At 41.8% G+C, this 24,406-nt stretch overlaps 1 protein-coding gene and 2 long non-coding RNA genes across 18 annotated transcripts in view; 2 read left to right on the forward strand and 1 right to left on the reverse strand.

Annotated features, from left to right (window-relative positions):
- Positions 1–12,982, forward strand: part of MYBPC1 (myosin binding protein C1) — an 83,701-nt gene extending 70,719 nt beyond the window's left edge. For 6 of the 16 annotated variants that reach the window (XM_072724705.1, XM_072724707.1, XM_072724712.1 and 3 more), the window contains 7 exons: positions 1,885–2,024; positions 4,750–4,909; positions 6,066–6,202; positions 7,926–8,112; positions 9,804–9,862; positions 11,293–11,335; positions 12,706–12,982. In XM_072724705.1, the coding sequence (XP_072580806.1) occupies positions 1,885–2,024; positions 4,750–4,909; positions 6,066–6,202; positions 7,926–8,112; positions 9,804–9,862; positions 11,293–11,298 (689 nt within the window). In that variant the 3' untranslated portion in view covers positions 11,299–11,335; positions 12,706–12,982. The remainder of the gene's footprint in view (positions 1–1,884; positions 2,025–4,749; positions 4,910–6,065; positions 6,203–7,925; positions 8,113–9,803; positions 9,863–11,292; positions 11,336–12,705) is intronic. The other 10 variants (XM_072724714.1, XM_072724704.1, XM_072724709.1 and 7 more) reach the window with 2 other exon arrangements.
- Positions 496–24,360, reverse strand: LOC112930687 (uncharacterized). Its single transcript, XR_003237185.2, has 3 exons — positions 23,808–24,360; positions 17,870–18,061; positions 496–3,607 (listed from the first exon to the last, which is right to left on the reverse strand). It is a non-coding gene; the product is annotated as an uncharacterized lncRNA (long non-coding RNA).
- LOC140594232 (uncharacterized) lies at positions 22,421–22,934 on the forward strand. Its single transcript, XR_011994952.1, has 2 exons — positions 22,421–22,550; positions 22,763–22,934. It is a non-coding gene; the product is annotated as an uncharacterized lncRNA (long non-coding RNA).
- Positions 24,361–24,406: the final 46 nt, after the last annotated feature.

Here is a 24,406-nt window from a genome sequence, read left to right on the forward strand (position 1 = left end):
TACTTACTAAAAAGACTAATTTTTGGACACTTAGGGCATATGCATTAAAGAAAATTAATGTATCTGCTTTTTAGTGCAAACTGTCTGTACTGCTTTGTGATCCACTTCTCTCTTATTCTGTTTCTCAACCCCTTGGTGATGAAACTATTTCCTTTTTTGAATTCTTGCATAAAACACATAGTAGCTTCTAGACAAAATTTAACATGTTTCCTACCATCCCTAAAATTTGCTAATAATAAGCTTTAACAGAGAAGGAAGAGTTTTTTTTATAAATGTAAGAAAGATGTACCTAAACAGTTAAACCACTAAATTGGTTGATCCTGTAGGGCTAGGTACTCACTCACTTGTCCAAGTAATAAGTAAGTATAGTTCCTACTTCTGTCCAGAGTTTGGGGAATTGAAGGAGGTGCTCTAGCAGATGGACCCCTCTCATTGGATCGCTCTATGAATTTTGTCATGTCAAGAAATACATTTAAAAGCAGAGCTACAGAAGCCTTGTTTCCAGTCATTTTTATTACTGTATTTCAGCAAATTTGCTGAAACCCAGGATTTTCTCACCCGAGGAGCAACTGCCTATGACAGATTGGGTAAAAGTTCATGCCCTTTGAATTAAATACTCTCTTCCCACTGGCTAAAGCTACTTGATTTTTGTTACGTTGAGAAGAGTGTTGAGGGCACCCTGTGCCCTTGGACCTGGCCCGCCTCCACAACAATGGGAGCTCCCATGGGAGGGTCTGTAAGGGCCCTGCCCTCTGAGGCATATGAAAGAACTTTTCTTTTTTTTCTAAAATATTTTATTTATTCATGAGAGACACAGAGAGAGAGGCAGCGACACAGAGGGAGAAGCAGTCTGCCTGCGGGGAACCCGATGTGGGACTCGATCCCAGGACCTCAGGATCACGACCGAAGGCAGACGCTCAACCCCTGAGCCACCCAGGCATCCCATATAAGAACTTTTCTTTTCTACGTTGCCGTGTAGTCACTTTACCGGGTGGTTATAAGTGCCTGGGACATTTCTTACACAATAATAACGATTATTATCCTAGTTATTTTTCTAGTCCCAAATTTGTGTTGGCAGAGAGAGAAAACAAGTTTTCCTCCTGCCCGTTTAGGGTGTCTTGGGGTATGACAGAGGAACCTGAGCTGTGGCCCCTGTGCCTCTCACCAGAAGCCAGAGATGCTTGCCCAGGTGGGCTGTGCGATCTGAAGCCCAGGGCCAGCGCATGTCCCATTAGCAGGTGGCTGTGTGGCTCTTCACCAGGAGGGAAGGTTGATGGGGTTTGACGTTTCATTTAAATTTTCTTTTCAAAACCCTTTTCTTTCCATGAAGATGACAGTCAGGAGCTTCCAGGTAAGCTTGGCTGGGGCATCCCAGTCCCCGAGGCGTAGGAATGGCGAAGGCAACGTGGGTAGAAATGCAGGGATGGGAGGACATTTCCAGTGTCCTGCTGGACGGAGGCACAAGGGACACATGCTGGCAGACGGGTGGGGCTGCGGGGGGTGCCCGGCCCTGTGTGCCCTGGGCCGGTCTGTACATCTGTTCCTGTGACGGGGTTCCGCTTACACACGAGCACAGGAGTCGGCCGCGACAGCCAAGCATGAAGCAGGGGGAAACGCCGTCGGTGTGCTCCCTCTCGCGAAGCAGCCCGTGGCGTGTACTCACGCCCGAGGAGAATGCCTGAGACAGCAAGGTGCCTGTGTGACAGCAGGAAGGGACGTGAGCATCATGGGCATTGACCTTGCTTCAGGCCACCGTTGACCTTCTGATCCCATGTCAGGAGGAGGAGCACCTGCTTCCGGATCCCGGAACTGCCGTGAGGGGGGACATTGCCTGTGTGGAGAGGGAAAGGGGTCTCACGGGGGTGCTGTGAATTCGTCTTACAGACCGTCCAGGTCCACCTCAGCTGGTGAAGATTGAGGACGTGTGGGGAGAGAACGTTGCTCTGTCGTGGACACCACCAAAGGATGATGGGAATGCAGCCATCACGGGGTACACGATCCAGAAGGCTGACAAGAAGAGCATGGTAAGGTCTGGTTTTCTCTGGTGCAGCAGCAGCAGAGTCCCATTTTATCAGAAGTAGAGGTGGGGCACGAAGCCATCTGTGGCGAGGGAAGCACGGGGGGCCTGGGCAAATGGTGTGACCTCCGAGTAAGGGCAAGGCCTGAGGAGCCACAGGACTGGGCTTGAACCCTAGCACAGCCACTATGAGCATGTGTGGGATGGTCCCTTACCTTCTTTGGTCCCCATTTTCCTCCTCTATAAAAGAGGGATGCGAGTACTTGCTTTGCCTGGTTATGGTGAGGCTAAAACAATATAAAGCAGCTGCCACAACACCCAGTGGAATTTAATAAATTCATTTGTTCACCAAATATTTACTCCTGATTCTAACTCAAATCTCTATCATGCAAGTCTTTCTCCTTGTAAAAGAAATGTAACAGGGACAGAGGAGTACCAGTTAGAAAAGGAAGATTCTAAAGGGAACGACAGTGTGTGCAAAGGTCCAGAAGAGGGAAGGAGCTTAGTGTAAGTTACTTTTTCCCTTGGGTCCAGAAGCAACCCAGTCAGAGGATGAGTTATTGTGGCCTGCATTTTGTTGCTGAGGAAGCTGAGGCTCAGAAGGGATAAAGGAGTTGCTCGTGATCACCAGATTTCAAGTGTGAAAGTCTGGGTATTCCTGCCTCAGAGTTCCTCCACTGCACCACACCCCTGCCCTGCCTGTGCGTGCATGAACGAATAAGTGACCATCTGTGCACACGAGGGCATAGAGCCCTTCTTCTTTCTTACAGGAGAAGTAAAAGGTCATGCTTCATGATATTGAGAGAAAGGCTTTAGGTGTTTGCACAAGTAGATCTCAGTAGGAGTTTAGGTTATGAGGTCACATCAGATTGTAACCTCCGGACCGAAGTTATAGAAGGGAGAGGGGCTGGAAAGGACAGTGTTGGGGACAGGAAGGGACCTTAAGCCTCTCCTTTCCATAAACTATGTCTAGCATGTCCTTTTTTCCTTTTGTTTTTGTTTCCTGGGTGCATATTACACAACTAAATAAGATTTGGCACGTAGGGCAGCATTCTCTGCTAAAGCCGGGCAGCTCCAGAGCGGGATGAGCCGATTTGCTTGGTGAGGGAAGGATCTCAACATCTCAGATGTCCTCAGCAAGAAGGGCCCTTGTTCGGGCCTCGGCCCAGAGACTGGCTGCGAATCCAGGGCTACTGTGGTTCTTCTATAAGGTCCTTCAGGCATCCTGTCTGTTCTTCCACTCCCAGCAGACTTGCCCGGTGTTTGTCTTCTTAGGTATCCAGTCAAGTCCAGAAGAAGCAGGACTTTCCCATTGCTTCATGTAACTGAGTTTTCCCTGGTGATAGGGGCTGATCCCCAGTCCCTGGACCCCTATATTTCTGGTCTGTTACCCGTAGACCGAAAGATGCTCCCTCTGCCCAGTTTAAGTCCCAAGAGATTACCACCCCATTGTCTCACTGTGGTGACAGGGGCTACCCTTCAGTTAAGTTCTTTTTGTCAGTCATAGCTTCATAAACGTTGTTTTCATTACATGCGTCGACACATTAACATATTCATTCATTTACTATGCGTTGAGCACTGTTCCAGCTGCTGGATCCAAAAAAAAAAGAGGGGGGAGCATTCACAATCTAGGCAAGAAGAAAGACATCATAAAACCTGATAAATGATAAAACACTATAATAAATGTCAGAATACACGTTGAAGTAAAGTGCTTTGGGAATATGGGGGGCACGTAGCTACATTTGTCTGGTGTCTTCAAAACATCTCAAATACAGATACAATGATGGCCCCTAAAAATTCTAAGAAAAATCCTTTTCCCTTTTATGTCAGAAAATGTATTTTCTCAAAAAGTGGTACCAAATATATGTAATGCAATATGGTTCTTTACTGGTTGCAAGATAAATTTTTGAGACTCCTTTACCTCTTGGTATGTGAGGAAACACTGAAAAGAAAATTAAAAAGCTTGTTTTAGCTTCTCATTCACTCATTCATTCAAGTATATAATAAACATTTATTTTGTGCATAGTTCCTACCATGTGCCAGGTATTATAATAGTCACTGGAGATACAGGGGTGAGAAAAAAGTCTGTCTTTACTATCACAGTGTGTCTGCTTCAGTGGAAGAGGCAGACAGTGAATAAGTAAAACAGTGTATATAATTATGATATATAATGAATTAAAATCAGCAAGTTCTGCAAAGAACACTTAGCCAAGTTAAGGTAATAGAGTGTGACCACCTGAGAGTGAAAGGGAAGCAGTTAAGGAGGAGGTAATATCTGAGCAAAGTCTTGGGAGAACCCACGTTAATAGCATTAGGCAAATTTATTGGGCGATGTTAATATTTCTCTAGTGATTTAACATCATCTCTTTCTTTTTTTTACATCATCTCTTTCTTAAACTAGATAAGTTTGCACTAAAATTCTGTAATTAGATCTTGTTATACAAAAGCTAGGTGGAAGACACTGTATACTTGTGAAAAAGACACAAAGGTAGGAGTTGCCATCTAGGGTATATGACTCTAACATGTCAATGAGGACTAAATTATACATAGCCATAGTATAAGCCTATTGCAAGGCATTAAATTAAACATCCATTGTTATTACTCTCAATATAAAAATTAGCACTATTTTTTTCAGTTAATGAAACATCCCTGTTATTTATTCTAATCAACAGTGTGAATAGCTATGTATTTTTAGATGATTTTTCTCAAAAAAAAAATGGTTTTTCTTGTAGGAATGGTTCACTGTCATTGAACATTATCACCGAACCAATGCCACCATTACTGAACTGGTCATAGGAAATGAGTATTATTTCCGGGTCTTTGCTGAGAACATGTGTGGCCTGAGTGAGGACGCGACAATGACAAAGGAGAGTGCTGTGATTGCCAAGGATGGTGCGTTAGCAGTGGACTGGTATAAGGGGGTTCTGGACTCAATTCTAGTGTGGGGGGGGTGGGAGGGGTTTCCTTTCATTATTGTTGTTGTTGATGTTTTGTAGAGGCTTCACTACATGGGAGTGATTAAGTCACTGGCCCTTGTGATTGAACACAAGTTGCTCTCCCTTCCCTGGAATTCTGGGGATGGGGCTTAAAGTTTGAATCCATTAAACGCAGAGTTGATTTCCCTAGCAACCAGTCCCCATCCTTGGGCCCCAAGGTCACCTCATTAATGTTAACAAAGACCCCTTTATAGCTCTCCTCATTGAGGAAATTCCAAGAGTTTTAGGAGCTCTGTGCCAGAAATGGGGCCAGAAGACCAAATATCTACTTCTTATTATAAATCACAATATCACAACTGGACATCTGGAAACCTCAGTTTTCCATGACCACATGGAGAGGACTAGAAGAAGACATGTGATGAAAGGGAATTCAAATTGATAAAACATATTTTTAAATTGTGGTAAAAATTTTTGAGTAGCATGTTCATTTTACCAGTACAATTTTTTTTATTTTTTAATATTGCATTTTTTTTTAAAAAAATGTAAGCTTTAATTCATTACAACCTCTGGGCTGGGTCTAGAAATGGCTCAAGTCACAGACACAGGAATTTCATTTCAAATAAGCCACTTTCCTGAAAGCCCTTGCTCATTGCTCTCACATTAGAGCACATTGTGGATCAAAATACTCAGACACCAAATTCTCCTCAATAATTCTTTCAGTCTCATAGGACCACACTGGCTCTCTCTCCCAGGTGGGATTGGCTATCACTTTACACCCTTCAGAATGAATGTTGTATGGTGTTCACCCATGTTTTTATTATTTTTTTAAATACATTTATTTTTTTTATTGGTGTTCAATTTGTCAACATATAGAATAACACCCAGTGCTCATCCCGTCAAGTGCCCCCCTCAGTGCCCACCACCAGTCACCCCCAACCCCCGCCCACCTCCCCTTCCACCACCCTAGTTTGTTTCCCAGAGTTAGGAGTCTTTCATGATCACCCATGTTTTTAATATGTTCTTCTAAGCTCAGGGAATTTTGCCATGAGTAAACATGCCAAGAATAACATCGTCTCAGGCCAACTTGTAGATTTCTAATGCTTGTTTCTAAGGTAAAATCTACAAAAATCCAGTGTTTGAAGATTTCGATTTCACGGAGGCACCCATGTTTACTCAGCCTTTGGTTAACACCTATGCTGTGGCTGGTTACAATGCTACCCTGAACTGCAGTGTGAGAGGAAATCCTAAGGTAACATTTTTTAATCACATTGGTTAAACTTAAGAATTAGTGACAACTTTCCTGTTTTTAATATTAGACACATTATAATTGTGAGTAATAGTATGAACAGACCTACCAAGTGCTATTGTGTCTTTCTCTGGGATAGGAAGGTGGGTGCAGCATTGTGGTGTTGGTGGATGATCAGGCCCACCGTTTAAATATAGTAATAAAAAATGCTTCTATTTCTTTACTAACTAAAGGGTACCTACTAAGGAAAAAACAAAACACCCATTCTTAATAAAGACCTGAGAGTTAAGGAGATGGAAGTAATAACATTTCACCTGAAAAATTAAGTTGTAATATTAATTCATCAAATCTTCTGAAACAGATTGAAGTAAATGATGATATTATAATGCAAGGCAGAATTGAAGATATGCTGGGATAAGGTACAGAGTCCTAGGAAGAAAGGAATTGCATCCGATTGAAGAAATTCAGAAAGGTGGGATCCCTGGTTGGCTCAGCGGTTTAGCACCTGCCTTTGGCCCAGGGCGCGATCCCGGAGTCCCAGGATTGAGTCCCACGTCGGGCTCCCGGCATGGAGCCTGTTTCTCCCTCTGCCTGTGTCTCTGCCTCTCTCTCCTCTCTCTATGACTATCATGAATAAATAATAAAAAAAAAATTTTTTTTAAGAAATTCAGAAAGGTTTTAAGGTTTCTTGTTGGCATTTGGAAAGAACAACCAATTGATGAATGTTGTCCATAGAGATATCGATTCCTGGGTGGCACTGTAGGAAAAGTGCCCTAGAATTTGGAAAAATTGCAAAGTAGTAATTTTCCCGTGTATACCATGAATGGGAGTCAAGGGAGCAAGGGAGAAGTTATACTGAGGACAAGAGGAGGATCCTGAATTCCTGTTGAGTTCAGGTGACATCAGTATATCCAAATGGAAATGGCCAAGAGGGAGGAGAGACGTTCACCAGAGCTTAGGAGTGAGCAGAAAGCCAAAGTCCAAGGTGTAAGCCTCAGTGAGTGGTCCCATCTAAAAGGAGGAAGAAGATGGTATGAAGGGGACACAGAAGCAGGTTTCTAGGGGCTGAGCAACACAAAAGTAGGTAAGAGGTAGAACAGAGAATGTGGAGAGTGTGCATTTACCTAAGGGAGGAGAAGGCAGTATGGTGGGAGTGGGGATCAAGGGTATTGACTATAATGCAGAGGCCAAGGAGAGGAGAGTTGGCTTCCTGGGTGACTGGTCATTACTGATCTTGCATTACGGGAAGTGGACCCATTCCACCAGATGACGAATAGAGATGTTTAGGGAGAGATGAAATGGTGAGGAGGAATAAGCAGCCCATAAAGAATTAGAAAAGAATGTCAGGAAAGGGAAATGAAGAAAAGCAGACAGTTCTGACACCTTATTGGGATTCTCTGAAAAATGCCCAGCAACATACACTCTCCTGAATGAATGGAGCTCAGGGACCTGTAGATCATATTGGGAGGTGTCAGAATCTGTTTGGGAAGAGAGCCCCAGTGCTGTCCTCTGAACAAGTCTGGCTTGCCTCTTCAGAGCTCTTCATTGCCTTCTTGCCAAGCACTAAATAGAATTTAATTTGAGAGGAACTGTGCTCAAGTAGATGTGGATTCATCTGAGATGTACTTTCTTTCTAAGATATGCTATAAAATCTGGTCACTGGCTTAAATAGTCTATTATTATGCTAGGTACCAATATGTTTTGACCTATTTACTTCATTCTTCAGCCCAAAATAACCTGGATGAAAAACAAAGTTGCTATTGTGGATGATCCAAGGTACAGGATGTTTAGCAACCAAGGGGTCTGTACTTTGGAGATTCGCAAGCCCAGCCCCTATGATGGAGGCACTTACTGCTGCAAAGCAGTCAATGACCTTGGGACAGTGGAGATCGAATGCAAACTGGAGGTGAAAGGTATGACATCAAAGATCTCATGTATAGACTAAAATGAGAGAAAACCATTTAATTATTGCCCTTACTGCAAAATCCAAATTGTTTGCTAAAATGTCTGGGGATGGCAAAGGGAGGGGAGAGAAGACGTTATTACAGTCTGCATTCACTCTGATTTATTTAAGTAGACTTATTCTCTCATCGCTTGCAATTCTTGTTAACTAAGGAATAGTAATTTCAGTGGAATTCTAGTATATGTATAGCACAGTGGGAACGAATAAAGACAGGGGGATATGACTCTGGTGATATAATCCACTTTTAAAAAAAACTAGTGCAAAGGTCATCTAATGAAACGGCAATTAAGGAATTTATATTATTTTTAATTAGTTGACTATTTTGGGAAACTTCTAATATATATATTTATATGGGTAAGTTTGCTAATTTAGTGTTTACTATTGCATGTATAGAATACAACATATCCCTATTATAATCAGTTGCTTTAAAAATCTCATTAGAGGATTTCCATTTATAGGTATGCATTTCATTTATACCAGTTTTTAGAAGTGTTGCAACTCATATAAACCAAGAAAACATGTAAGGATTTATGTGGTAGGAAAGTCTCAGAATGACCTGTCATCTGAATCACTTTTTCTAGTAATTGTGTATAATTTTTGTACTGAAGTATAAAATTTTCTCAACAATCAGAACCTACTTTGGGCCATGGGAACTCCTACAGATGTCAGAGTCACTGTTACGAGATAATGTGTGACATGATGCAAATGCCTTTTCTCTTTTTCTTATATTGCTTTTCTGTGATAACCAAAATCTTTTTTTTTACCTCTCTGTAATGAAGAAATTATGATCCCCAAATCAGAAATACAACTTTGTAAATATCTATTTAGAAAAAAACATAGTAAATACTTAAGGTATTAATATTTTTTTAAAAAAAGAGGTTTTAGTCCTGACTCTAATATAAATATACTTCTTGAAAAAATGTTCTTTTCTAACTTTAAAAAAAGTATTCCTTTTGCTATGATTTCTGTCCACCAAGTAATACAGCATAGTAGATTCATAACTGAGGAAAATTTTTTTGCTTTTTTTCTCTCAAGTATAAGACAACAATATCCTTAGAAAATGTCAAATATAACTATTGAGATAGTATTTACAAGTTTAAATATTGTTTAGCTGTTTACCAGCTCTAAACACAGGCTAAGTTAATAGTTGCAAATACATTTGGTTTCTCGACTCCTAGACTTATTTTCAAGGTATTGTTGGTACTTATATCTCAATATCCGATTAAAAAAAAACGACAATGAAAGCTCAGTACCACTTCTGCATGCTTTGAAAATAAAGAATGTTGCTAAAGATATAAAATGATTAGTTCATAAATGGTTCAACATTTGGGGTCTTCCATAGAAGCCAGTAATATTGTACATATGGATGACCTATCCTTTATAGTAATTGTATAGTAAGTTGTATAGTAATTGCATTTAATAATATAATTAATGTACTGTAGATGTAAGTTCATAATAAGGTAGCAACTGTGATATACTGGTGAAAACTTTTGGTCCTAAGAGTAAAGTCAAGATTGTTTATCATCAGATTGTTATCTGATAATAATAGGTGACTTGAATCAAGTTAAGCTGTGAAAAAAAAAAGGTAAGAATGTCATCCGAGAATAAATAAATACTGGTACAAATATTCTAATTCTACAGTGATATATCAAGGAGTAAATACCCCTGGACAACCAGTCTTCCTGGAGGGGCAGCAACAGGTTTTAAAAATTCATATCCCACTGGATATTTCTACTTTCTGTTCCATTCCTCTTACATGAAATCGCACTTTGCATGTAAAGCTTGACTTTCTCATTTGCTTTTCATTGTATTTCTTAGCCGCTCATGGCATACACTGTTTATGCCATGAACAGGAAGGCCAAATTATTCAAGGATATTAATTAATGTAGACACTATGTTTTGTCAGAAAGCTAAGTACCATACCCCACGCCCCCATAAGTAAAGCCAGGGAGCTACATTTGAAGATGACCTCACTGTAGACATCAGGTTATCAGACCTTAGTAATCAGTAACATTTATTTGATAGTTTCATTTTTCAAATGTAGAGAAATATGATCTTTCTTTAAGATAGTTTCCACTGTAGTCTCCTGAGATTCATGTTAAAATTCAGAAGACTGAATGTTTTTAAATTGCGAGTTGTAGAAAAAGTATACTGGACATTTTTGATGGAGAGAGGACACAAGTAAGAATTATTTGGGATATTTGGATCCAATATTTTGGAGCTTTCCTGTATAAAATTTCCAGTGAAAAATTTACCAGTAGAATTTCTGTCTACCCATTTATCTGTTGGACACTTTGGATATTTTCATAGTATCAAAATTGTTTCATATATTTATGAACTTGAAAGAAAATTCCAGGCTCCATTACTAGTGTATTAAGCAATAACCGAGTCCTATCCTATATATATAATGGACCCCCATTTGGAAGAATGAATGAAGAAGTTCTTTGGGCCTTGGTAAGCAACGTGATGTAAACTCTGATGATGTAAATCTGGGCCTGAGTTTACAGTTCACAGAGATAATATCAGCTTGCAAAAGATGACAGAATTAGGGCTCCTTCTTTAAAGTTTCATAGATTATACATATAGTTACTTTCTAGCCTAAGTTTGTTTAAGCCTTGTGTTTATTTACATCAGTTATATACAATCAGTTCAGAATACAGTTACAGAGTACGCTAGTCTAATATTATATCTACTTGATAATTTTGCCTTTTAGAATTCCAACATATATATATGTACACTAATGCTTTGTCTATTGTCTCTGTTTTTCTTTTGTTGAAAAACACAATATATATATGTTGTAGGTTTTTTTTTTTTTAAGCTGATGGTTTGGAAGCTCTTACCATAAATATTCACTGTACAATCAGATTGGCTTTGCCACTTGTTCAGGCAAAGTGGTTGTGCATATTAATGTTTTACATATTAATGATCCTTTTGAAGTGACTGGATCCCTGCCCTTCATTCCATGCGCTTCTACTTTCCTACATCTTTCACATGACTAAGGATTAATGACATCACCTCATCATAATTATGACTATAATTTCATCCAACAAGTACTCAACTTTGGTTTTAGCACTTTATTAATGCTTACAACTTCTCTCTCTCTCTCTTTCTCTCTCTCTCTTTCCCTTAGTTGTAGCACAGTAAGGATTTTTGAATGTATATTATCATCTAAGGTAAGCTTTCATATGGTTTTGGCATATGAAGCTTATGACTGTCATAAGCCATACAAAGCCTGTGGAGTATGGCATGATTTTCATTATGTAATCCAATGAAAATAGACGATTTAAAATCTCTAACTTTGTAGTTTTAATTTGTATTTAAGTATCTTGAAATTAACAGCTAGTACTTATTCATCGCAGCAATCTCCCGTTGACATGAAGCAAGTTGTTGAATGCAGTAGAGCATGAATTAAAGCATTTAATGTAGATGAAAATGATACCCAAGCATTCTGAACGCTTTGCATCAAGGAATGGACATGTACATAAGTGGCATCATTTCTACCTATATGTGACTTGAATTTTTTTTTTAAAAAAAGGAGAATGACTTTCCCAAATTTGCATTAAATAAGTTTTAAGAATGTTCAAATGGCATGCTGTTTTTGCCTGGACGTGAATTTATTAGCAAGTAGTGAACCACTTCTGTAAAGGACCATGAATTTTTCTGGTTTTTCTCTGGTGAGGGGTACTTTTATTTTTTAAATATAATTCAGAAACATGGAAGATAAGTTTGAAATATCAGTAGGTGTTTCACCTTCAGAAGATACTGGATGGGTTTTACTCTTTTTAACAAAATCTTTCCAATTTTTGCACTTTTGACAGGGTATAAATAGCCACAGTTAAAGGAGTGGTCCCTATTTTCTCCTCTAATATACTTAAATAGGAAGTCTGTGCTTAATTAAAAAGGACATCAACAAGGGACGCCTGAATGGCTCAGTTAAGCATCTGTCTCCAGATTTCTGCTCAGGTCATGGTCTCAGGGTCGTGAGAATGAGATGGAGCCCACATCTGCTCCCCCTCAGTGCAGAGTCGGCTTGAGATGCTCTCTCTCTCCCTCAGCCCCCCTGCCCCTGCTCCTCGGTTGACGAGCTCCCTCTCTGAAATAAATAAATAAAATGTAAAACAACAACAACAAAAAGAACATTAACAAACAGGGAACAGCTCTTCCTGCTGATTCGTAACATGGCTTGTCTTTATTCTACTATTCAGTCAGGAGGCTTAAATCATCTGTAGAAGAATCCCAAAACCTCTCCAAGACCAATAGATACTACTTTCCAACCAGTCAGGAATTTCAACTAAGACTGAATAATAGCAGGGAACAAAAAACTGCCATGGGTCTGCTGGGAACTTGCTTTTCCTCCCATTGCCAAGCGCTTTAAATTTTAAATGTACTAAACCCAAAGGTTTCCAAGCAGGGACTGAATGAATCTTGTAACTAACTGGAACGTAATTAGTCACATTTCTAGGCAGCTAGTCAGGAAGTAGTATCTGAATAATCTTTCGTGTAGACGGTTTTGACTTTGCCTTTCCCTCTCTGTCCTCTCTAGGTGGCCTTTCCTTCTGCAGGCTCCTCTTGCAAGGTGTGCCTCCTAACATAATTGATTCATATTTGCGAGACTTGCAATCAAGCAATCCCGAGGAATACTAAGGGCCTGGGCCCTGCCTCCCTACACTCCACTGCTTTGAAATCTGGTTGCAATGAGAAAGCATTTTCTGTTTTTCCACCAGGCACTCAAGTGTGGTCGTTTTCTTTCCTCCTAATGTTGAAGAAAAAAAAAAATGTTTGCACGGATTGCTTCATTAAAAATTGCATACAAAATGTCATTTGAAGTCAGCTTTTTCATCATTATTGTCTGTGCTTGGTCCCTATACTTCACACACACACACACAAAAAAGCAAGCTGTAGAATTAGCAAAAGCAGTCACTTTAGTTTAAAATAAATAGTAGGCTGTAAATGCTTTCTTTTTCCCAGAATGAAAACACGTAGTACAGCGGCACAGTCAGATCTTGAAAACCCATCTTTCTCTTGAAAACCCACTCTTCTTTTGATCTTAGAGATTTTTCTATGCAAAGCAGGGCTGTTCATTTCACACAATCCTGCTTAACACCAGTCAATCTGTATCCTTTTTCCCATTTGAATTCACTGTGAGACTTCATAGTCTTTCAGACGAGTTTTTTCAATGGAGGAGAAAAAGGCACTCAATAAATGGTACAATAAATTTGAAGTGCTTATGATGAGGTGACACAGCATTCATTTAGGTGTCTGGGATTGTGTGCCCAAAAAGAGCTGAGGACAAAGGGCTGCGAGCCGGGGTGCTATTCAACGTGGGCCTGACCTTCCCTGGTCTCTGGCACAGCCTCCTGGCCAGTGCACCAGGGCCCGTGCCAACACAGCTAGTCACAGTGACAGAGCTCCCAGGCTACAGAGCAGGGACAGATGGGGAGTGTGCTGATGGCGTCCATTCCACCTGGTGGAGACTGTCCACATCTGGAAGCTGAGAAACATCTGCAAGAGCTCATCATCTTCTCCGCGTCTTGCTCCCATTCTTCTCTGTGCACTAGACAAGGTTTCAGTTCAGGGAGTGGGGTGAAGTGTGAGTGTGTCACCTCACCCCTGTAGTTTACTCCCTTGCCCCCTCCCATTTCTGCCTTTTGGTCTTTCGTCCTGGAAGCTAGAATCATTGCCACCTGCAGCTGGGCCTGTAGCATCCTGGGACAGCATTTAAAAATATCTGCTCTGCTTGTTTTCCAGGTTAGAACTGGGAAGCTATGGTGGTCATGCTCTTGGGTTGACGTGGGATCTCACTAAGGGAAGGAGTGGAGAATTCAGGTGGTTGTAATACATTTGGGAATGGCCAGGGAAAACTCATGTTCTTGTCCCAACTCGGGTCTCTTCTGATGGGTTGGTGATCTTATGTTACTGGTTGTTAAGAATATTGGCTACCATCCCATATGCTCAGTAACTGTGAAAGAGTAGTGTGTGCAACCCTTAGGTAAATAACCATTTTAATCAGAAAATATATATTCATGTTGTCTTATGTAAGAGAAGCCTGGTTGGTGTATCTATAAAGTCAAGGAGGTCATATCTCTATGTACAAACCCAATGGTAGACTGTCTGGCAAAACCAAGCAGTGTGGCCTCAGCAGTTTGGCCGCTGGGCCAGGACCCCGGAACCCCAGCTGGTTGCTTAATTCAAACTGTCATTGACTGATTTTGCCAAGTCAGGGTCAAGTTTGTTAGGCCTTTTATAAACATTGCCTAAAAGTAACTGTAAAGTATCCTTACAAAATACTGGTTCTCCAATCATGACTTATGCTCTCAAATTTTGTACTAGATAACAGTACTTTTCTACATGCAATCTCTTATTAACAGTGCTCATGCACCACAAAGTTCCAAAAAGGAAAAATAGTCTATTTTGAAACTACAAGGAACAAAAAAAAAAAAGTCAGAAATTGTTGCTATTAGCTTTCCTACAACTTTATCGTAATTCTGTTTGAATTTCCCTTTAAGAAAAATTACATATCACAGGAATTTACCAAGAATTCTTTTTTGAAACTAAACATTTATAAAATGTTTTAAAGGATCATGCTTATTTACTTACTTTAAAAAGAAAGCTTTATGAATGCCTCATCTAAATTGATACAGAAATAGAAAAAAAATCACTAGTTCCAAGAAACATTGGAATAAGGTAATATGTCCTTAGCCACTCATTTTTAATACTTCTGAAACATTCAGTTCCACTCAACAAATGAGTTATTGACTATCTGATGTGTGCATGCATAGCACTGTGATGGATTCAGCTAGAATCCAATGATGAATAAGTCACTTCATGCATTCAAGGGGTTTATAATGTAGAAGGGAAATACATAAACTGGAAAGGCAGCAGGTATAGGAGAGCATGCTAAGGATTCAGAAGCTGGATAATGTGGCTTGTGTGTTTATTATTACCCATGTATGTACCACACTAAGATGAAGTACAGGATGTGTCGTTTGACTTTATTTTTCTAAATCAAATTAAAATATGGCTCTCCACCAGCCAGGGAGATTGAGCAATTCTCTCTGTTCTGTTTGGAGGTCCTATTTCAGGCTCTGGGTCAACTGGAATATTTTCTGCCCCTAGAAAAAGGAGAGAAGGAAAGTCTCTCCATTTCAGTCCACGTGGATGACTGTTGAGATGTCCGTGTCCAGTGCATCATGGTCCCCTCAAAGACAAGTGACTCCAAAACTTCCCAGACAAAAGTGGACCTGGGGTCTTTCAACCTCCAAAGCCATAGCTTGACTATTTGCCTGTTCCTTTTAAAGATGTTCTTTGTGGGAACACTGGACAGTTCTACACTTAGGACTAGCCTTGGACCTGGGCAAGAGGGCCTCGTCCACCTGCATCTCCCTCCACAAGAGGGCCAAGATGCCAAGGGGATGTGCCTACTTGGAACCCTCACCACACCTCCTTCTTATAGACTGAACCCAAGTTCACTTGCTGGGCCTCTTCCCTGAGATCAAACTCCTAAGGAAGAAACACGTCCCCAGTTTATGCATGCTGCAGTCCAAGGGTTGGCCGAGAGATACCTGTTTGTCAGGAGGTTGAGGTGTGGGGGATGTGACCAGAACTTGTGTCTGAGGCCGAGGCAGCTGAGGACCCTCATGGTGTGCGAGAAGGACATAGGATGAAAGAAGCTGGGAAACCAGAGCCTGGCAGTGGGTCACAATGTTCTCGCAAGTATCTCTGAGGAATCTGATCATTCTGTAATTCAAACCTGGCCTTCCAAGTCCTTATGGATTCAGCCCATGAAGACTAGAGGATACAACTATTTTATTAGCCACCTGTGAGCTTGATTTATAACTTATATTTCTGTGTATGAGCTATTAAAGCTAGGGGTCAGCCACCTCTCAACCCCCTGTGTCTCCTTCCCTGGGTCCCCATCCAACATCTCTCCTACCCTGCCCCAAACTCATCCCCCTCATCACTTCCCATACTCTGTGTCTACCCTCCTTCTCCTTCCACACCTAAGTTACTAGACGAGAATTCCAGAAATACAAGTTTGGCCTCTTTTTCCTGGGAGTAGGAATAAAACTGGGAATAATAATACCAGACAGTCTTCTTACCAATTCTCCTATGATATTAATTGACTCTAGATTGAACTGTACATTTGTTTTATTTCCTATTCTAGCAGGGCCACCAATTACCATCCTTGCACCAAAGATTCAGGTAGTTGCTACGTGTAGATATTTATAAAATCCTTTGTAATTAAACCCTGATAACTTATCATGGACTAAAGAAACAACCTAATGGAACAACCAGTTCTCCTGATGCTAAGGTCTGTCATCACCCTCTTTACATCACCCGATGAGTTCTCTCTGTCCCCAAATGCACTGGCCTGAGAAATCTATGGCCTCACTGAATATTTTTCTTCTATCTGGAGTAGATTACTAGGAACAAAATACCAGAGAGGCAGCAAGACAATTAAACATTCCCAGAGGGGCATTCAGTGTGACTTGGGGCACTGGCTGACTCAAGTCATGAAAGGAAAAAACACTGCACTCAAGCACATAATCTACAACTTCCTTCTCTTCCAAGCAATCACTTTAGAAAGCATCTTTCTGTTCTTTGGAGAGAGGCACTTGCACAGCCATCCACAGGCAAGAGGTTCCCTCCTTTATTACTATATTCTCACCTTCGTCCTCGACTTAGAGGCCAAGAAAACATTTTAAAAACATTATATACCAATTTTAAAATCTTGACTTACAGTTTTCTGGTTAATGAAATGAATAAATAAATAAGAATGAAGGACTACTGGCAACACTATGGCAAGGAAAGGAACCTTTATTTGGACTTTGTAAGGCGTCCCTCTTGAAGGATCGGGATGAGGGGTAATTGGAAAGGAGCCATATTACAAAATAAACGAAAATTGATTTGGAGTCATCCAGTCATTTGGAAAATTCCAGGCACTAGAGAGCCAAGTAATGCATCTCCTGCCCACTATGGTATGAAGCACCATTGGACTGGTCATCTCAGTCCCACTCCTGAGTGTGCACTGGGGCTCTCTATCAATTCGGTTCCCATTCCTGCACTGGGAGGTACCACTGAGCTGGGGGCAGGTGGGGTGATAGTGGAGGTTGCCCAGAAGAGGCAGGTTATCTCTGCACAGGATTATTTTTATGTACTTCTTAATAGTTCATTGTTGGGGCTTAATAAACATTAGCTAGCAGTAGTAGGAGCTCACTGGTGAGATAAGTTTGGTAGTCAGGTCCTTGTGATGGCAAGCATAGACCCTGACCCAAAGCCTGCCATTAGTAAGGCCACTCTCTAGGGGGTTAAGCAAGAGTGAGGGACAGAGCAGCAGGAGATGGCAAGATGGGGCTGGGCGAAGCCCAAGACCAAGAATCAACATCAAACGAGAGAAAAGGAGGACAGACTGACACATTACTATCTGTACAGAGAGAAGGGAAGTCAGGAGCAGTGAGATAGAAAAAAATCCAGAAATAACCTCCTGAAGCAAGAACTAAAGAAAGAGGAAATGGCAATGATAAAGTCAACAATTAAAAAAAAAAAAAAAAAAGAGCACCTACTTCCTTACTTACAGACATTATCTCAGCTGTGGTTTCTTAGCCTGTCCACAGCTGCCCTATCCCTCTTTGCAGAAGAATGGAAAACCTTGGACAGAACCTGAGAGCATGGCCTGAGGCTACTATGCCACCCCCTGGCATGCTTACCATTGACGTTCATCTGCTTGTTGTTCTCTTCTCCATGGTACAGGAGTCTAGAAACCAATTTTCCCTTCCCAGATCTTCCAATGGATGTTGTTCCAGACATACTGTCCGGGAGCTGAAGGGTGTCCCAGTCTGGGAAGCACAGAGGCATAATCTTAGAAAGGCCTCACCAACGACCACCAGCCAACACCTTCCCTGGGGAGCAATGAGTAGATTTTGATTTCACTGGAGATAGTAATATGTGATGGGTTTTAAATAAATCTATACATGAATATAAATTCAGAAATATAAAACACAAAATTGTGAGCATCTATCTATCCTATCATCTATATCTATTATCTATATCTATCTATCTATCTATCTATCTATCTATCTATCTATCTATCTAATCTATCATCTATCTATCTAGCGAACTCTTCTTTGCCCTGGGAAGAATAGCTTTAAGCAAAATTAAGTGAGTCAAATTGGTCTTTCTTGTCCCTCAACTGCCCTGAGTGCTCTGTCTCTTCGTTCTGCCCCAGCCCACCCTGGGGCTCCAGGGGCTCAACCAGAGCAATGCCTCCACCCATCCCTTCTGAGACTGGATGTTTCAGTTCCTTCCTCATCGCTCAAACTGTGGTTTTGTGACCAGCAGCCTGGGTGTCACCTCGAAGCACCACTCATTCTCTCCACATCCCCTGGCTCAGAACCTGCCTTGTAATAGGATCTCCAGGTGAGTCCTGTGCCTGGCCCTGTGAGAGAAGCACACTCCAACCCTGTTTCCTGTGTGCATCTGTATTTGGGGCCATTCTCTCTCTGCCCAAAGGACAGACATTCTGATAAAAATGTCCCTCCTAAGATATTCCCGATAACTAACACTGAAATGTGACCTAACTTGTCACTCCTAAAAGCCCTGTCCTGAACACAGGAATAACTCTTGGGATTTCAGGTCCCCTGGACTGCTGAAGAAGGAATCTTGGAGGAAGGGCATTCCCTCTCATGCTCCTCAAATCAGACTGTGGAAAAAATTTTAAAGCAGTAGGCTGTGAGCTCCAAAAAGGATAATGAATTAAGAAAAGGTTAAAGGATATAAAAAAGAGTGCTAATAACTGTCTCCGAGGGAAATCAATTTCCTTAATCCTAAATTGCTTTCGCAATTTCAGATAAAAAGCACAATTACAACATCTCAGTGACCCTATTGTGAAACTTTGTATTCTGATCTTGTCCAGGAAATCAAGCATTTGTAAAAGAGGAGAGCAAAGGTTTTTGGCAATCTGCAAGTAAACACTGCATGTCTGCTCATGTATTTTGTAAGGTATCATAGTTCTATAAAATCTGTGGACTTTAAAGTCTCAAAGTGCAAAACTATAAAACCATAAATTAGATCAAAGCAGGTAAATAAAAAAGCATGAGTCTTCACCCTGCAGAACCATAGTAATCTTTATAAATACTCCAGCCTCCGAGTCCAGACCTGGAAACACATGGATAGTTTGGTTCCCTGCATGATATCATCTTGCTACACCAAAAACCCATCCAGTGAATTACTTGATTGCAACCCAGGCGTTTTTCCAAACCAGGGCAAGTCAGTGGCGTTTTGAAGTGGTCATATCACAACAGATGCATCCCTCATCTGGCTGAATGAGATGACAGTGTTGCATTTTGTGGGAAATTGGCTGAGATGCTGAGGATGCTGAGGAAGGAGTTTTGTTTTTTTTTAAATCTTTTTTTTTTAATTTTTTTTTTTATTTATTTATGATAGTCACAGAGAGAGAGAGAGAGAGGCAGAGACACAGGCAGAGGGAGAAGCAGGCTCCATGCACCGGGAGCCTGATGTGGGATTCGATCCCGGGTCTCCAGGATCGCGCCCTGGGCCAAAGGCAGGCGCCAAACCGCTGCGCCACCCAGGGATCCCTGAGGAAGGAGTTTTGAAAGTTGTGTCAAAGTTACAGAGACAAAGAGAACCAGGAGTAAAACCAAGATCCTTTCTCTTTTGGGAAAGAAATTCAATTCAGCTAAACGATCAAAAAAACCTATGGACCTATTGTACTATGAATATGTTAAAATGTTACCACTGGGGGGAGTTGGGTGAAGAGTACAAGAGATATCTCTGTATTATTTTTGCAACTTTCTGAGTTTACAATTATTGCAAAATTAAAAATTTTTTTAAAGTGTGGATGTCTACCAAGCGCCAGGCACTGAGGAACACACTCAGTGCAGGGCTGTGGTCCTGGTACTCTACAAGCTGGGTGAGAGGCACACTGGCACATTATTAAGTGACCAAAGATAGGTTGAAATACAAGTACAAAGTGTTTGGTTGTGTGGAAGCAGGAGACCTCAAACTGGAAGATGTGAGGGCTCATCTCAGAGAAGAGGGAATGTAAGCTGAGTCCAGACAGATGAGCATGTTTTCGAGGTAATGAGGGATGGAGGGTGCTCCCCAGGCCCAGGGAGCGGATCAGGGTGAGGGGAGGCTCTGGGTGTGTTCGCGAACAACTAATGGCAGCATGGAATGCAGAAAGGGAGGTGAAGGAAGGGGAGACATTTGGGAGATAAAACTGGAAGAGTAGATTCAGCCTTCAAATGCCAAGTGAGGAAACTTGGACTTCACTGAAGGCATCTGAGCAGGGAAATTCATCATCAGTTTTAGTATTTAAGTAAGACAAATTTTACATAATATTTAGAAAGGACTGAAATAGCACCAAATCTACATGATCTACAGAAACTGTAGATCATGTCTGTTTAATATTGACAAAAACACCCATCTAAGTCCGATATTTATTTGTTTGCTTATTTCTTTATTGGTTTCTGGAGTAGAACTCAGTGATTCATCACTTACAGATAACACCCAGTGCTCACCATAAGTGCCCTCCTTAATGCCCATCCCCCATCTAGCCCATGCCCCAACCCCACCCCCAGTCCTGCCCCTCTAGCAACCCTCAACTTGTTCTCTTTAGTTGACTGTAAAGAGTCCCTTATGGTTTGCTTTCCTCTCTTTTTTTGGTTTCCCTTTCCACATGTTCATCTGCCCTGTTTCTTAAATTCCACATATGAGTCATAGGGTATTTGTCTTTCGCTGACTGTAAGTCCAATACTGAATACGTATAATTTATTAGATGGTATTTAGCAGTGGTTAGGAGTATAGGACCTAGAATCAGACTATCTGGTCTTAAATTCCTGCTTCACTACTTTTCTAATTATGCAGTCGTAGCAAGTTATTGAACCTCACTAGGCTCCAGTGAAAAAATCTGTATAAAATATGGACAATAATTATACCTATTTCGCAGGATTTTCATGAATATTAAATAATTCTGATGTTTAGAATAGTGCCTCATTGGAGCTCATAAATGTAAGCTACCATGTTAGTTCAGAAAAATAAAAATTTGTATACATCAATCACTATTTAATAAACCATGATAATCAAAGGGAGCTATGATGCAAGAGATAAAATAGAAAATCCGTAATTTACTTTTCCTTGACATTAGACAGGTTGGCCTTAATAGGTCTCCAATTCATTAGAAACTTCCAAAAATTTGCCCCCCAATACAAGGGAAAAACAGCTTAGGAGCATGAGTGTTAAAGATAGCACAAATAATAACAAAATGAATACCACGTTCCTATTACCTAGTTTAAAAATCGTGGCTGAGAGAGCAAAAGGACCCTCCAATATCTATTTTCCCACTTTCTGGTAGTAATAGAAGGTATTTAGAAGGGCAAACAGTTGGCCATCTCAACTCCACATCGCCAGCCTCTCTTGCAGCTATGCACAGCCATGTGACCAGGTTCTGGCCCATAGGACAAGAGCAGAGGTGACACGTACACGTAGGCCACGCCCAGAAAGGACATGGGTGCTGCATTCTCTGCCCTCTCTTCCCCTTCCAGGTGGTTGCAATTTGGGGTTAGCCAATTTTGGCCACGAGAGCGAGGGGGGCACCCTAAGGATGGCAGACTAATAAAATGGAGGAAAGCTGTGGCCCTGACACTTAGAAGCCACCAGCCAAGCGCAGAGGGGCCTACCTTGGGGGAGAGAAAGGTACATCATATTTAGGCTGTGGGGCTTTGTGTCCTAACACAATTACCGATATGTTGGAAGCCATCTGTGTGCTCCTCTAACGATCCCATCTCTAGAATTGTATGTATCCTTTTTTCCCTTTTCTTCATAACTGTTCACTTATGGACATACTCCTTTTTTTAAAGATTTTATTTATTTATTCAGGAGCAACGAGGGAGAGGCAGGCTCCCTGTGGGGAGCCAGATGTGGGACTGGATCTCAAGACCCCAGGATCACCACCTGAGCCTAAGGCAGATGCTTAATCATTGAGCCACCGAGGCATCCCCATTTTGAACTTTATAAGAATGAAATCTTACTGTATGCACTTTTTCTACAAGCTGCTTTTTTTTCTTTCTCAGTATTATCCTTTCACAATTCATTGATGTTAATAAGTATAGCTATGGTTCGTTAATTTTCCACTGCTATATTAAACTTTGCTGGGTGATATTAAATTATGTGAAAATGCCTCAGTGGATCCATTCACTATTATTGGACATTCAGGATATTTATAATTGTTGATTATTGTAAAAAGATGCTATGAATATTCTTACACCTGTCTCCTAGGACACACATGTCACAATTTCTCTAGGACATACTTCTGGATCAGAATTGTGGGGTCAGAGTATGTGCATCTTCAACTTTAGCAGGTCATTCCAGGTTGGTTTTCAAAATGCTTGACCCCATCTATTCCTCCTTGCCAACACTAGTACTCTGGTAGACCACATAACCAAGGCCTGGCCAGTGGGACATATGCTGATGTGCCATTTGGGAATTCTAGAAAAGCACCTTACTTTGCTGGCTCAGCTGCCAGCAGTATCTAACTTTTCTTTCACCCTCTTTCTCTTTCCTGCTACTGGACATGCAAACAGGATGGCTGGAGCTCCAGCAGCCATTCAGAAGAACCGAGAGATGACCTTACAGGTGTAAGTCAGAGAGAGATGTTGGAGCTGAAAGAAGAGCCTGAGTTCCTGGTGATCATGAAGCCACCATAATTCTAGACTTATGTGAGAAAGAAATAAACTTTCCTTTTAAGTCACCAGATTTGGGGGATTTTTGTTACAGGTATCTGAATGTAAGCCCGGTTGAGTGTTTTTGTTTCTCATTGATTTTTAGGAATTTTTAAAAATAAAATCTGGGTACTAGTCAATGTGGGTTTTATTTGAGAGAAATACCTTTCCATGGCTTTTGGCTTGTCTTTTCATCCTCCTGTGACATTTTGATGTACACTGGAAATTATCTGTAATAGCATTTAATTTTTTAATGTGGAAAAGGATTTCTACTCGGATGGCACTGATAAATTAAAAAGCAGATGTCCCCAAGTTTACTATATATAAAACCAGCATAGTAAAAAGTGGATCTCTGTCATTCTGATTCCTGCATTTTTCAGGATCTTATTTTTTTTTTTTCATATTAAAGATTAGGAGATGAATATTCAACGGATAGTTTGGTCTGTAGGAACCCTCAGATTGCTCTAAGGCAGGGGCTGCTAACCTTTTTCTGTAAAGGGCCGGACTGTAAATATTCCAGTGTTTGCAGGTCAGTGTGGTGTCCGCCACAACCACTGAACTCTGCTCTGTTTTAGAGTGATAAGGTAAACAACATGTGAGGCATAAACATGCCTTTATCCATGGCGCTGAAGTTTGAATTTAATATAATTTCGCATCAAAACTTTTTTTCTGAATTTTCTTCAGCCACTCCGCTTGTAGGCTGTATTAAAACCAGCGGTGGGCTGTGGAGTGGTTTGCTGCTCCTTCTCCAAGGTATTTAAATGAATCCTGTGGGACAAACTGCATCTGCTGATAGACGGTGCTTCACTATCTGGAAAGCAGTGTCCCAGGTGGTTCTGTGCCTTCGAAGCCTGCATAAAGGTCAAACCAGGAAGTGAAGGGAAGGCGAACGGCAGGGCAGGCTCACCTCTCACCTCGGGGTGTGCAACAGCGTGTGACGGGACGCCCCAGGCCTGCACCGGCGCGCTGTGGGGGGAGGGGCGCGCTGCTGAGGTAGCTTTGGAGGCCCGAGAGCTCAGGCCGCCGTGCGGTGGGGGGGGGGGGGGGGGGCACCGCCGGCCCAGGACTGCGACCCCGAGCAGGCTGCCGGCAGAGCACCCGCCGTTACTGGTTCCGGACGCTCTGAGCACAGGGCGTTGGGCTTTCAATCATTCATTCAGTCCCCTTTTCAGCAAATGTTTCCGAGTCCTGGTTTGTTGCTTCAACACCTCGGTCTCTAAACTCTGAGTCCTGAGCCCGCGGGGAGCCCTCTCCAGGGCTAATTCGTGGCAGGGCCTCCTTGGAAGAAGAATCGCGTCGTTGTGTGTCTATCAGGCAGGGCCTCTCCGGGCAGGCGGACGGGGCCGGCAGGGCGGGCACACACGCGCAAAGCGGTTCTCACACGCCCCCGGCCGCGCAGTCTTGCGGCCGTGGGCCCGCCAGGGCGCCCCCGCCAGGAGAGCGGCCTCGGGCCCCAGCCCACGCGTTACGGGCCGGCGTTTCCCTGGCGGCCTGGGAGGAGCCCCT

This window comes from Vulpes vulpes, chromosome 10 (assembly GCF_048418805.1).
Source record: "Vulpes vulpes isolate BD-2025 chromosome 10, VulVul3, whole genome shotgun sequence".
Classification (NCBI taxonomy): Eukaryota; Metazoa; Chordata; class Mammalia; order Carnivora; family Canidae; genus Vulpes; species Vulpes vulpes.